This window comes from Pteropus alecto, unplaced genomic scaffold (assembly GCF_000325575.1).
Source record: "Pteropus alecto unplaced genomic scaffold, ASM32557v1 scaffold12, whole genome shotgun sequence".
NCBI classification, from domain to species: Eukaryota; Metazoa; Chordata; class Mammalia; order Chiroptera; family Pteropodidae; genus Pteropus; species Pteropus alecto.
In genome coordinates, this window is record NW_006432669.1 from 9,725,211 (window position 1) to 9,741,226 (window position 16,016).

The 16,016-nt window shown below is 31.8% G+C and overlaps 1 protein-coding gene and 1 pseudogene across 2 annotated transcripts in view; one reads left to right on the plus strand and one right to left on the minus strand.

Annotated features, from left to right (window-relative positions):
• Positions 1-16,016, plus strand: part of DYNC2H1 (dynein cytoplasmic 2 heavy chain 1) — a 258,081-nt gene that overhangs the window by 180,811 nt on the left and 61,254 nt on the right. For both annotated transcript variants that reach the window (XM_025043743.1, XM_006907520.3), the window contains exon 83: positions 13,262-13,378. In XM_025043743.1, coding sequence (XP_024899511.1) covers positions 13,262-13,378 — 117 coding nt within the window. The remainder of the gene's footprint in view (positions 1-13,261; positions 13,379-16,016) is intronic.
• Positions 11,391-11,504, minus strand: LOC112476278 (annotated as a pseudogene).

The following is a 16,016-nucleotide window of genomic DNA, read 5'->3' on the forward strand; positions in this document are numbered from 1 at the left end:
AAAGAGTAACAGGATAAAGCCTCAGAAACTTTAGGGTAGGATGCAGCATGAGAAATACAGAATGCTCAGCATCTTATTGAGGCTTAACAGCTATCTGTATACATAGCTTCTTTTGCTTCTGGATCATGTATGACTGCCATTGACAAGAGCCTAGAGTGTAGGGTCATCTTGGCACTGAGAAGTCATAGCCTTAGTTTCCCACCAATCTTACATGACATTTTTGTCCATAGGTCCAGGGTTTGCATGCTAACATGCAGTTCCATAGGTAAGTGGAATCCCAAGGATCATGGGTGTCAAAGCAAACCAGGCAGACAAACATTCCATGTTTATCTTAACTCTCATTTCTAAAAGAACTAGTTCTGTGACAAGACAGACTCCAATGTCATTTTCCCAGACAGTCCTGAGACAACTTAGGCTTCATATTTACTTTTTACTCACTCAATTTAGTATAGCAAGTCTCCAAAAATAAAAATAATTGATCTAATCTTGATTATTTTGCCTTGCCTTTGTATTTAAACTTTTGTAAATATTTATTGGATTGAAAGAGCATTCCATGTTCTTCTTAAAGTTTTTTGGTGACACATACTTTCTTTCTTTTTTTTAATTATTTTCATAATTACCATTTACTCCAAGGCTAGCTACATTGTTTATTATAATCTTTCTTTTAATAACTACTAACTTTTTATATAAGTCCTTGATTGAAAATTTGCATTTAAAAAATGAAGGAACACACACTTTCTTAATATTTAATTTTAACCGTCAGTGTGTTTTACTGTTTGTTTTCTTAACTATTTAAACATTCTTAATTATCTTTTTCATACTTAGACAGCTTTCACAATATATCAATTATTGCAACGTTTTTTCATAATTATAAACATGTTTATATAGTCGAACTAATAAAATTTCTATATTTAGAGATTTTTTCCACTCCAATTCATGTTTGGAGACACATTTAGAATAATTGCCCTAAGTATCATCCATCCTAAGCTCGGATGACACTGAGTAGATTTAAAAAACATTGTTGATCACGTGCAAGTTCAGGGACATGAGAAATGATGTTGAAGTTGTTATTTGATGAGTTCAGTGCCAAAATTGAATAGCCAACTTCGTATGTATGAAGGCTGAAAATGAATTGACTGCATACACATCAGGCAGAAACCACAAATGGTGTTTATTACAAGTGTTAATGATACTTGTGTAGAGGTACAGTGAGTCAGTACTTATCTGTTTTTTTTTTTTTGTAACCTCTAAAATATACACCGTAGGTGTTCTCATACACGTCAGCTATTATACTGTCCCTCTTTCCTTCAACTCTTTCACCATGTTATAAATGTCGTATGGATGATGCATTAATCAAAATGTGAAAGTCAAATGAAAAGACTATGTGTTTTATTTTTGATGGTGGGGAGAGGAAGAGATCACTTTGATATTATTAATTTCAGGTACCCATGGAAGTATTTATTGGAGTGTCTTTGTATATCTAGTTGGAAATCTCTAGTAGGAATTTGGACTAAGTAAATGTAGGAGAGAATTCAGATATAGATTTGATTTAAAAGGGATTTGACAAACAGAAGCACATCTGTGAGAGAGGAAGTCATAGGAATTAGAGATTATTAGGGAATATCATTAGGGCAGGAAGAGAAGGTGCCTGAAAGTAGAACCCTGGAAAGTACCTTTTGGATCAGGATCATGTATGACTACCATTGACAAGAGCCTAGAGTGTGTAGGGTCATCTTGGCACTGAGATGTCATAGCCTTAGTTTCCCACTGGGAAAAGTTTTGAAAGAATTTTAGCAAGAGTAAACTGTAGTCAGAAAATAAGACAATCCAAAGAGCTTTAAAGGCAATGGGAGGGGTAGCAATGGTTTCTACAGGAGTGGAGGCGGGGGGGCGGGGGGGGTCGGGGATAAGTGCTAAAGATTGATTAGAGTTAAAAATAAGTCATAGGCCTTGACCAATTTTCAAGACCTTTTCTAGAAGCTCTTTTGTAGAATATTAAAGGGTGGACACCAAATTACAGTGGTTTGGGGGCGGAAAGTAGGTGAAAAAGTGATGCAAATGAATATACGTGATTAATTTAGGAGTTTGGCATTGACCAAAACCTATGTCTCTGACAAAAAGCTTAGAGGAAAAGATAAAGAGATGATAAATTAATGGGAACACAATTTTCTGGGAGAAATTGTATTATTGTTATTAGAAGAGACAGAAGCATTTTGTTTGTTTGTTTGTTTTGTTTTTTACTACATTCTGTTACAGGATTATGAGTTACTCAAGGGTAGAGAATTTATTTTTTGCACCAATACCTGTTTGCTGATTGTACCCTAGTACTTTCCACTGAATATTGCTATAGTTTTAAAGACATTTTACATTTAAAACTGTTATATAGTGTGTTTTAGTTGATTTATAGACAAAATACTTTTTAAATTGTTCTATTAGCTAATAACTGTCTTAAATGTAGAAATTCTGCAAACATTTAAAAAGTTATCTTCTAATTCATTACAATATTTTTTTTCTTTAGCAAACGTGAAAGGTGCATACATTCATTGAGATACAAATTGATAGGATACAAACTTAAATAACTAGAATAAAGGCTTCTGTTTTACCTGTTATATTGCAGAGGTACTTTTCCACACATCTTTTTCCCCATTAGACTGAATTCCTTCAGAGCAAGAACTATTTTTATTCATTTCAACACTTGTGAAAGCTATTCCAATGGTAACTTTCATTGGAAGCAATTAATGTTGGATAGTTGAGCATACATAAAAGTGAAAAATACATAAAAGTGAAAAATAGAAGATCAATACAAACTCCATCCACGGAGAGGAAAAGCTTTAGACTAAATATTGGATAAAATACTTAAATGAGCAAAAAGTGGTGGCAAGGGCAATTCCAACCAGAATTTGGATATTAGGTATGTAAAATCAATAAGGACCTCAAAGCTTTACCCATATTTGTGAAACCTTAAAGCCAGAGTGAAACAGTCAAAGAAATAACAAGGTCATCAACATGATTATTTTGAAAACTGCCAAGTTAAATAACCACATGCACTTATCTGTACCAGTAAGACCCAGCTGCTGTCTACATACTGCATTTCTTTATAGAATCACTTCGTTCAAAATCTTGGCAGTAGATCTATAGCCCTAAACTCTCCAAATAATTCTGTTCTTTCTGTTTCTCTTTCCAAGATTTGTCTCCATGTCATTGTAAAAGCAACAGCCTCATAACTTTATAGCTTCTTTTTGCTTTTCTCTCTTTTTAAAGTTAACCCACAATCACAGATGTAGGTTATTTAAAGTAAGTTAAACTCTAGAAAACATCTCTCAGGGTGGTGGTGGTATTCACTTACATGAGAATTATCTGGGAACTTTGTTTTAAAAGTAGCTTCCTAAATTCTATCCAACATTTGTAAAATATTTGAAAGCAGAGCTTTAGAATCTATATTTTTCGGTGATTCTTAGGCTCCCTTAATTTTGAAAGCATCTGTACTAGAATTATGAGAAACTGCAGAGAATTCCACATTTTGGAGTTCTGTATGACCTGAAATCTGCATATCAGATTCTTTTTTTACAATCTGGTCAAAAGAGTCACATTTCTCACTTGACTATAGGCTCAGAATGAAAAACAAACAAAAAACTATTAGCTGCTTAGGTATTATACTGCTGCAACAGACTTAGAAATAATCTATTCAAAACTTTATTTAGAGAGAAATTGAGTTCCTATGTTCATACTCTGGTAAGCAGTAGGCTCAGCCCAAATCTAGGTTTCTTGAATTATTAAATCCCCCTCATAGAAAGCTGTCTCCAAGAATTCAGTTCTTTAAGATTTTTTTTCTCAAATAAGTGTTTTAAATTTAGAAATTTCCTGAATTTGGTAACTCATGTTTTGCTCTTCCATTTAAAACCATTCAAAACAAATAACAAAAGAAGTGCTTTCTTTGTACTGAATTTGTGATTTGGTTCCATGGCACAAGGAAAAATGTCATATCATTGAATATCATATTTAAGACTTTACACTTCAGTACTTTAAAATGGAATTAGTAAGCTCAGGGATATGGTAAAATGCAATTCTTAAAATAGCTCTCAACAAGACCACTCCCTCACTTTCTTTAGAAATCAGTGGGTCTCTAGAGCAATCTGAGATAATTGCTATGAAATTATGGTGCAAAAACTTATTACTTTTGTGCATCTAGAACATACTCTGCATAATTCAGAAAAAAAAAGTCTTAAAAGTCATTTTAATCCACATTTATACAAACATGTAATCTTTCTATAGAGATTTTAGATGTGTCGAATAAGACTTGGCCTCGGGGCAAAGACCTCCTTATTCTTAGGTCAGCTCAACTCTATCCAGGAAATAGGGTTCTCTAACTAAAGGATGGACACTTTCATATTCTATAGATGGTGACAGGAGTAGTCATTTTCTACCAGTCATTTTCTGTCTAACTGCTGAAAGCATTCATTACAAAGGTTTACAAGTACCTATGTTCAGGCCTATTTCCTCTCTACCTTAGTTTTCTGAACCTCCTTCCCTTGCTCACTCTGGGGCCCCTACTCTGGCTACACTTGCCTTGAGTTTTTGCCTAAGGAGCCTTTGCACTTTGTTTACTTTGCCTGGAGCATTCATCCCCTAGATATCTGCATGGCTTACTCTTTTACTCCTCTCAGGTCTCTAAATGTTACCTTATCAAACAGTAATATAAAATACCAACTTCTCTCAGTTAGTATTGCTTATTCCCCTTAACTGCTTTGTGTTTTTTCATAAGATTTACGAAATAAACATGTGACTTATGTTTATGTAGGACCTGTGTATGTTTCTTTAATTTTGAATTTTTTACTGTCTTTTTAAAATAAAAACTTTGATACATATAAAAGACTGTATACATAATATTGGTATTAAGAATATGATATAATGAAACCCATGAACCAGTAACAACCCAAGAACTAGGATATTACCAGTAACTTGTATCAACAACTTGTGATCCTCTTCTGTCTCATCCCTCTGCCTTTCTGATGAAGGAGTTACCATTCTGACTGTTTTGTTTATAAATTGTTTTTAATAGTTTTATGCTTTTTTAATGGTTGTATTACATGCATGCATTCATATACACACGTTTGTGCCTAAAAATATATTGCTTCATTTTGCTTATTTTTGAACTTTTTAAAACAATGTATTGCATTTAGTGTTCTAGGACTTGCTTTTTTCATTCCATATTATTTTTCTGAGATTTATTTATCTTAATAGTTTAGCTATAGTTTCATTCATTATTATTCTTGCATAATATTTTATTATGTAACTGTAACACAATTTGTTAATTTTGAGAGTATTATAAATAATGCTTGTATGAATGTTCATGTGCATGTCTCCTCGTATGTATGTGCAAGAGTTTCTCTAGGATATAAATTTGGAATAGGAAATAGATGTGGCTGAAACACAATGGAGAGGGAGAGTAGTGGGATATGAGGCCAGGAGGTAGAGACGGAAAAGCAGACTTGATAACATTGAGTCCTATGAGTGAGCCATTGCAATAACTAGATCACTCTGGTGGCATATGGCTTGTAGAGAATTGACATTAGGAGATAAGACTTAAAGCAGATGGATGAATTAGAAAACAATTGCAGTAGGCTATGGCTCAAGAAACGGTAGGTTTGGGGAGGCAATTGTTATTGATCAAATTCCTTATTAGCTTTAATTCTTCTATAAAAAGAAGTTTTATAAAAGTAACATTTATTTTTCTGCAGTTATCCTGACTCAAATGGTTTTTCATCAGTTATTAGAGAAGTCACAAGTTTCTGGTAAATCATTTTCTTTGAAACCAGGCTGCTTAAGATGCTCTTTTCTCTCAGATAGTATTTTGTTTGAATATATTAACTCATATTTCAGGAGTATATTTGTTAACTACAACTTTGCTGATAGCATCATCAGCAAAAAGAAGTAATACATATGTACTTTTATACACAGTGTATTAATTTCTGACTTCTAACTGTAGGCAAATCTGGGGTTGAATAGATGTCACATTTTGAGTTCTATGACCATTTGAGACAAAAGCAAGTCGATTGAATACGTTATCAGTCTATTTAATTTTGTAACAATCACAATGATTTTACATTTATTACTTTTGAATCTTTATAAGGAAATACTAAAATTACTAATGTTATAAACTTGAGCTTTTATTTTTATAGGTCATCATTTAGTAAGAAATAAAGGACTCAAGTTTGAAAAATGGCAATTAAAGGGAAAGAATTAAGCATCCATCTTATCTTTCTTTTGTGAATTATATTTAATGAAAGAAGAATTGATGAAAGGAAGTTCTTCTTTATTGATTAAGTCTAGGTAGTAAATATAGAAGGAATGACAGAATTTGAAAAATCACTATTTTACAAACCCAATAAAATAATTAATTCATAAAATATTTATCAAAGGTTGAAACCATTAGATAGAAGGTTGATGGAAAAATGTGCAGAAGAAGGATTAGCTATTACCACTTGTACTCAGTGATCAATTCACATCACAAAGAGGTGGCATTTAAACACTGTGTGCCTCTTGATGTGATACAATATAAAATACACTTTGCAAAAGTATTCTTTCAGAAAAAAAGTGAACCTGGAGACAGATGGTTACTAGAGTTATCATAGTCATCACTTCATAAGTATATAAATGTCGAATCACTATGTTGTATACCTGTAACTAATATAATATTGAATGTCAACTATACTTTAATAAAAAAGGATATCAGTGACACCTGAAACTAATACAATATTATATGTCAATTATATTTTGAAAGAGAGAGAGAGAGAGAGAGAGAAAGAGAAACGAGAACATTGGTGACCACTTAAGGAAAATAAGATGCCTTCCTTTAAAAAAAAAAAAGTGAACCTGAACCTAATCAAGCTTTTAGAACTGACATCTCATTAACAAAACACAGGATAAAAGAACAAATTAATTGACAACACTGGCATTCTGCAAAATAACTGACTCAGTTTTGTCAACAGGTTAATTGCATGCAAAAAAGAAAAGTCAGAAAAACTGCTCTATATTAATGAGACTTAAAATACATAACAACTACATGACCTTTCTATGGATACTGATTCAAACAATCCAATTTAAACACATTTTGATAGTGGGGAAGTTTAATTATGGACTGGGTGTTATATAATACCACTGAATTTTTATTAATTTTGTTAGGTGAAATAGGGGCATGTAGTTATGTTTATTATTTTTTGAGATACATATTAAGTATGTAGGAGTTATGTAACATGTGGTCTGAGACTTATTTTAAAAGACTTAAGGAATCATAACAACAAAATAAAAGAAAAGAAATTAGAAATGGAATAACCAAGTATGGGAATATCTTCACCATGGTAGAATCTGGATGATGGATGTCTGTGTATCTTCTAAAATGTTCTTAATAAAATCGATTTTGTGTATTTTTGAAAATGTTCATAATAAAGTTAATTTTACAAACTTCAAATAAATGTGGTAGATGTTTATACATGCCTTCTTGATCTTGTTACTCAATTAAATGTAGATAGCTTTTAGTACTTTCCTCAAAAAGTTTTTGGTAGGAGAGGCATGCTACTACCATGGTGGATGTTGAACATGACAGATATGCAGTTTCTGAGCCCCCTCACAGTTAGAGCACAGGCATGACAGGCACCAGCTCAAGCCTGTAAATAGGGACTTAGTGAATCAAGGAGGTTGTTTCCTTTCCTCTCTTTCAAGCAGTGGTGCTTGAAGCAAATTCTAGTTCTTGAGTAGCACCCAGAGCCAGGGCCAATGATGATAGAAAAGCCACAGTCTCTATATTCAGTGGCAATATCAGCTTTTCTTTATTTTTTCCCACCAGAACAACCAGGGCGTATCCTGGCCCTAAAGCCCACTTTTCCACTTTCTGGTTATTCTGTGAACTATCTAGCATCATTTTTAATAATTACTTTTTTTTTTCAGTTTTTATACTTTTATTGAGGTTAATCGACATTCAGTAAAATGCACATATTTAGTTTGAGTTGATATGGTTCGATATATGACGTATGTATAAACCTGTGAGACCATCACCACATTAGATAGCGAACATTTCCATTACCCAAAAGTTTTCTCTAATACTTTCTAATCTCTTCTTCCTGTCTCCATTCCCCTGTTCCAGGCAACTACTGATTTCTTTTTCGTCACTGTAGATTAGTTTGCATTTTCTAGAGTTTCCTATAAAAGGATTATATAATTAAGTACTCTTTTCTGGCTTCATAATTATGATTCATTTATATTAGAGATATTAGGAGTTTGTTCCTTTTTATTGCTCATTAATAGTCCATTGTATGGATGTACCACAATTTGTTTTTTATTCATTCATTGAAGAGCATTTACATTGTTTCCAGTTTGAAGCTATTAAAATTAAGCTGCTGTGAGCATTTGAACATTTTGTGTCTTTGTATGACCATACGCTTTTATTGCTCTTGGGCAAATGCTTAGGAGTGGAATGGATGGATCATATGACAGTTACATATTTAGTATTTTAATTAATTTCCAGACTCTCTTCAAATGTGGTATATAATAAATATTTTTTAAATAGGTAAGTTTATTAGCATATTAGGAGACATGAAATCTTATATATGTGGTTTATGGGTATTTGTATATAGAATATATTTATACATTCTATGTCTGTCTTTGTACTTTCATAAACGACAAAAGTATGATTTTACTCTCAGCAAGTAGGATTATTAGAACCACTAATTATTACAAAGTATAATTAAGTGTAACAAAGCATCATAATTACATGTCTTCAAGGCAGAGATGGATCTAAACAGTTCATATAATTTGGTAATTAATTCCAGATCTGAGTCATTTAGTATTAACCAGAATTATAATTAAAACATTAATATATACATGATTTATAATGAAGTGTTTAGTCTATTACTTCAAATAATATATGCCTCAGTATTTGAAAACTGGTATATTCAATAGTTTTAGTAAAATTTAAATGTCCTTTAATATGAGAGAGGAGTTCATTCATATTTTGCTTATGTTAAAATTGTACAAGCCAGGAACTCTCCCGTGATTTTTCAGTCTTTTTATATCATATTGCTTTGGAAAAATGATAATGTGAGTTCTTAACATGATGGAGTGACTGTACGTTTCTCTTTTGATCTTGTTGAAATTTCATCTCATAAATCAATATAAATTACAGTTTGGTCTTGTATGTTACTGCTATATTTTTATTGAAATACCTGAGAGACATAGAGAAAGAGTCCCCCCTTTATCATATATTAACATTAGAAAGATAAACCTCTAGATATTCTCATATATCTCACTTTAACACATTAGTGTACTGTTTAATTTTTGCAGTATGTGAGAAGATTTAATATGGTTTGTTACATCCCAATGTGTTTTGTAACACAGTTAAACATATTGTAGTTGGCCAAGTACCCAGAGGGAACATAAAAATGTTAAGGGGTAGGCAATGAGGATATTGATTAAGTAAACTTAAGGCCTCCCAAATAACTGTTGAGAAAGGAAATAATACTTAAGCTGAAGATAAAGAAAAAGATATTGTTTAATAAATTTCTATTTATTTAAAATACACACAAATAGGAAAATCTATAGTGTAATATATTGTATATAAAATTTATTATAAATTATTTTGTTTTTCTATAAATCATTAAACAATAGTCTACCCTTATCTACGTTTCACTTTCTGTGGTTGCAATTACCCATGGTTAACCGTGGTCCAAAGATATTAAACGGAAAATTCCAGAAATAAACAATTTATAAATTTTAAATTGCTGGTTATTCTGAGTAGCATAATGAAATCACGCCCTGTCCCACTCTGTCCTGCCTGGGATGTGAATCATCTCTATGTCTCTCCACACTGTACACACTCTGCATCCATTAGTCACTTAAGAGATGCATTGATTAGCAGACTGTAATGGTATCGCGGTACTTGCGTTGCAGTAACCTTTATTTTAGTTAATAATAATGACCCCAAAGTGCAAGAGTAGATGCTGGCAATTTGGATACACCAAAGAGAAGCCATAAAGTGCTTCTTTTTGAAGTGAAAAGGTAAAAGTTCTTGGCTGGCTTCAGAATTCAACTAGGTCTCTTGATTTAGCTTTGCCTCTTTGGCTTTAACATTTAAAGATTTCCCTGAATTTCCCTGGCACTTCAGTTATAAATTTTAAATGTTTTTCATTGATGATGTTGTTTATTCATAATTTTTAAATGTACTGCATTATAAAATTTTCTTCAGACATTTAGTCTGCCATATTTCCTGAGACAAAAATGTAATTTACTTAATTTCTTTGACAATTTGTTTCTTATGTGTAGACTGGGAATAAGTGTTTATTTTTAAAATGTATATTGCTTCTCATTTCCAGAAGGATTATACTGGAGGTGACTTACAAATATATAAATAATATATTAGTGTTCAATCAATAGTTGAGGAAATCAGCCAAAAAGAATATTAGGAAAGGAAAAGAAAACTAGGAAATCAGTTTATGCCAAAAGAAGGCAAAACCAACAAAACCCATGCTCTAAGGTTCTATAAATTTGATATTAGATCAGAAATTTCTCTGTATGCTTCATAATATCCAAAGTAAAACGGGAAATACAATTGTATATAAGATTTGCATGCCAGTGGCATAATGCACACTGTTCAGTACAGATAGAACTTGTGAGAAGTGGTGTAGATATGTTGTTCGTGGGAAATTTCATCACCTTTGATCCAATTTTAAAGGAATATTATAGTCATACATTGCATAATGACATTTTGGCCAATGACAGACTACATATAATATGTGGTCCTAAGATTATAATGGAGCTGAAAAATTGCTACTGCCTAGTGATGTTGTAATGTCATAGCCTATATGCATTGCTCATGTGTTTTTGGTGATGCTGGTATAAACCTACTGTGTTGCCACTCTTATTAAAGTATAGCACATATAATCATAATTATATAAAAGTATAGCATGTAAAGTACATAACATTTGATATTGATAATAAACAGCAGTGTTACTCATTTATGTGCTATTATATACTTTTTATTATTTTAGAGTATATTCTTTCTACTTATAAAAAAATAGTTTGCTATAAAATAGTGTGCCTTGTTACTCTGGCAGTAGCCTCATACATCTCATGCTTACTGTATCTCTTGTTCGCATCATTTTCTCTTGCACTTGATTTAATCTTATGTTGTTTTGTACGGTATTAGATTTGTATATACATATACATATACATATACTAGGAGTGGGATAGGCTATGCTATCTAGGTTTGTGTAAGTACATTCTATGATGTTCATACAAAGATAAATCACTAACAATGCATTTCTTAGAATGTATCCCTGTTGTTAAGTGGTGCATGATTGTATCGAATAAAGTTTTTGTTTGTTGGTTTGTTTTTTTAATGCCTACAGCACCTGGTCTTCCTAGGTGGTCTCCCATCCAAGTACTAATCAGGCCCGACCCTGCTTAGCTTCTGAGATCAGATCGGGCACATTCAGGGTGGCATGGTCGTAGACAAATATTTTTAAATTTGTTTAAAACATGAATAATGGAAAGACATTTTATTATTTGTGCTTTGTAAAAAGATAAATATTAAGATTTTGTAAAAATAAAAGATGGTCCGTCATTATAAGTTATAGACCTATCTTCATTATCAAAATATTTTTCTGTATTTGAAATCTTTTTTTATTATTCTATTTATTAAAGATTACAATATATTATACTGTTAAGAAAAGCAAGCAAGAAACATGGCCTTTTTGGGCTAGCAGAGATTTTATTCTTAAAATAGTTTTTAACATCATGTATAAAATTATTTGAATCTTTTTTCCTTTAGACATCCTTTTCCATTCTTATTTGTTTTCTGTCATTTTTTGACAGTTAAAACACAAATAAGTGATAGGAAATGTTACCGTAGTTAAAATAGTACTTCTGACTACCAACTAGTGAAGTTTTGCAGTCTAGCAAAACTGATAAATTAGGTGCTGTTGTAGGGTTCAGCTAGAGCAAATGAAAATAATTTATCAGAAAAACAAAGAAAATGAAACACTGAAGCACCACGGTTTTTCAAGATTAGAGAATCAATCAAAAGCTCTAGAAGTAATTCGAGTTTAACAGTGTGATTGCGGATTTTTAAAAAGTAAGTAGTGCATTTATTTTGAAAGATTTATGGCCCTTATTTTATTATGAACTTTAGTATTACAAGAACCCAACAAAGTGTGAAATATAGCCCAATGTGTTAAAAAGGAAAAAAACAACCAACATCTCTCAAAAGGTAAAGCATAAAGGTAATCAACATGCTGCAAATGTTGGTATTTAAAATACTAGTTTAGGAAAACATATGCCTGTTTATTTGGATTTTTTTATATCAAATAAACAGCACAATTTTAATATTTAGTTGAAATATTTATAACGAACAGTTAGTGCACCCCTCATTGATTTTATACACAAACTCTGATATCTGTAATACAGTATTTAGCATACTTGGTAATATTCTGGATCATTCTTAGCAAATGATTAAGGTTAATTGATGTTATTGAAATGGAAGTCATTAAATACTATTTTAGAAAATAAAATGTAAGTGAATCAATTTTGATTATAATGATAAAAAAAACCTGAAAGTTACAAGAAAGTTACAAAAGTAAAAGCCCCGAATAAATACAGAAATATTTGTTTGCCTTGCCTTGTTTTAACTAAATGATCTATACTTCTTTCATATGAGTCTTAAATGTAGAGGAAACATTAAGATGACAACACCAAATCAATATAAAGCCTTAAAACTTATATAGGTTTTGATAATTTTACAACCAGTAATTACTTGTGTTTTTTTACTATTTTATACATTTTGCTATGCTATTTACTATTTTTCATTTTGTCTTTTCAAAAAACTATCTTTATATCAGCATTTTAAAATTATGAAATTTAAACCAATCAAACTGAAAAAAATTTGGATTTCAGAAATGAGCAAATGGAGGCAGTAAGAGGTTATTAATAATTGATAATTAGAGTTTTCTGGCTAAAGAAGCAGCTTTTTCAAATAAATGCCATTATAATATGTCATTTTTATAATGGTTTCTCTCAATTTTAAGTTCTTTTGTTATTTACTTAAATTAGGAAAATACTAAGCCAATAGAACAGAGATAATGAGATTAAAACTTGTTTATATTTGGTCTTTATTTTTATAAAATAAATATGGCTATTTTTGTGCCTATGCTATTTCTCTCTGTTTTACTGAAGTCATTTTCATTTATTGCTGCTTATTATTTTCTTCATTTAGGTTATTTCACAGTTGAGGATCTTGGGCAGATCAGTAACAGCTGGTTGCAAATTTGACAGAGAAATCTGGTCTAATGAACTTTCTCCTGTTCTCAATCTCTGGAAGAAACTAAACCAGGTTAGTAGTGAAATAGTCTTCTGATTTTTTTCTTTTTTTCTCCCTATCCGTTATTTTTTCTACCTTTATTCATTGTTCATGTTGGTAAAATTTTGCACTGATCAGCCCTTAATATATACAATACCCTGGAAAGAGATGGAGGAAATAATAGTAGAAGTAGATCAGCCCAGAATCAGTGTCATCTGTGTAATTTGTCTTATCCTGGTAATATGCTATGTCATCTTCTATACCTGCTATATATTTTGATAATGCATAGCCTTCTCTCTCTCCTTTCTGTAAAGTTAATAACTGCTATTAGAGATGAAGTGTTTCAAAGGCATCAAAGTGCTAAGGAGAAACAGTTTATCAACAGGAATCATCTTGTTTTTATATTATAGAATAGTTATAGATTATTGAATAGTTACTTGCTCACTAGGCAAAACCGTTAGAGTATTACACTTCCTATTCTTATTGAATAGGGATTTATTCTCTGGAATTAAAAATATAACTTTGCAATTCATATGTTTAGTAATATTCTAAAAATGCTTAGATGTCAGACTTCTGACTATGAATTCATGGCCCTGATTTCCATTCTTCAACCAATTCATATTAATGTTATTATTTTTTACCTCTTTTTTTAAAAATTTAATTTAATCTAATTTGAAGATAACCTTGATTATCTTTAAATTAATAACTAAATTTACACAAATGTTCAATTCTTTCCTTTAGCAATTCATTTCTTGATGTTTGGGTAATATTCTTGTCAAGACACAGCTTCTTAAAACAGTCTACAACTTTTTTTTTAATACGAAATTGTCTATTTTGAATTTTCTGATGGTTTTCTATGCAGTTCTTAAAATGTGTTCATATATATAAGAACATATATATTCATATGTATGTATTTTACATAATGTAGCTATTCTGAGAAGAATAATGTAAAATTATTTTCAAAGTCTTCATTTGGAATGAGATATAAATTGAATGATTTGAATAATTGACTAAGTTTATCCTTTACAATAGCAAAGCCTATTGTAAAAGTAATCCTATTATAAAAATAATCCATATATTTTACAAGAAACCCAGTCATATTATTTTGTACTGTGGGAGAAGAAAAATGTCCTTTTCTTCTATGCTTTTAGATTCTCAGCTGGGTCTCTGTTACAAAAGACAGATTAACAAGAGAAAAGCATACAAATTTATTTAAGTTTTATGTAACATAGGAGCCTTCATAAAGAAATGAAGACCTGAAGAAGTGGTTAAACCTGAGCATTATTATGCCGGTTTTGATGAAGAGTGCAAAGTCATGGAAAAATATGATAGGACAAAAGAGATATAAGCTAAAAAGATTAAACTGGGGAAAACTCAGCAAGGCCTGCTTGTTTAAATTCTTCTTGATATCTCTCCATCTTTAGAGATAAGGCTATTCCTTGCTCAGGGTATAGGGAGGGCACATCTCACATGAAGGTCTTATGACTTGCTTCAAGGAAAGGTCAGAGAATCCTTTCTGCTCCTGCCCTTTCTCCAATTCCTTCAGTTTAAAATATTCATTATGCCAAAGTGTCATATTTTGGAGTAGCACATCCTGAATCTTGTTTTAGGAAACATTTGCGAAGTTGCAAGGGACAACTCACTTTGCTGAGTATTTGCTCACCTACTAACTCCCTTTCTTCTGGAGTATATATATATTTTTTTAATTGGGGCAGTTTCTAAAGTTCCTGAAGGTGACATCTCTCACTGTGTAGAGTTTCCTGAAGTATGTAGTTTAGTCTTCCTTGCCCTAACTGCTTCTCTCCATCGGACCCCTCAGATTTTATTATTTTCCCTTTCTCAATACCACCCCTCTTTGCTAATATATACAGATACTTTCTTTGTAACTCTGGATAATTTTTTTTTTCTATTATTACATAAAGAGGACCACAGAAGACCCTAGAACCCAACCCAGTATTAGAAACTCATTAATTCTCTACCTTTTTCAACTGTTCATTTTTTTCATTTGGGATGTAGTCTATTACTAGCTCTCTGATGTTGGATTCATGCCATAACACACCTCCTCACTCTCCCATTCCTACATAAAGAAGAAAAGCAGGGAGCCTGAGTAGAGTAAAATATCATAGAAACATAGAATGTGGGGGCAGAAGCACAGATAAAGTAATTGGTGTTGAAAGATTTTATTTTAGGGGAAGCACCTTTGTGATGAAGTCATATTTATAAGCACAGTAGGCTCTTGAAGTGAGTCATCATTCTAAAAGGCCAGATAAAGAAGAAGGAAACCAGGAATCCTAGCCTAAATCCAAGAACTAAAGGGAAGAGTGAAATGTAGATTCTGGAGTAAGTTTTTGGACCCATTGGCTTTTATTGTTCTTAGTAGAAATAGGTGTTTTTCCATACCAGAATACTTTCTGGGTTGGTTAGTTAGTTGGTTGTTTTTCAGGCCAGCTACTTTTCAACATTTGTATCTGTTCTCGTGGTTCCCTCTGCATGGATTTACCTTTCTCTCTGTTCAGTTGGATAGCTTTTCTTTATAATCCTTACTGGTCTAACACAAGTACCACTTTATGGCTTGCCAGAGATAGGCATTGCAAACACTGTGGTAATACAAATGAGCATGCTATTGCCCTGTCCTTAAGAAACTCACAAAATACTTAATATGTAGGTTTGT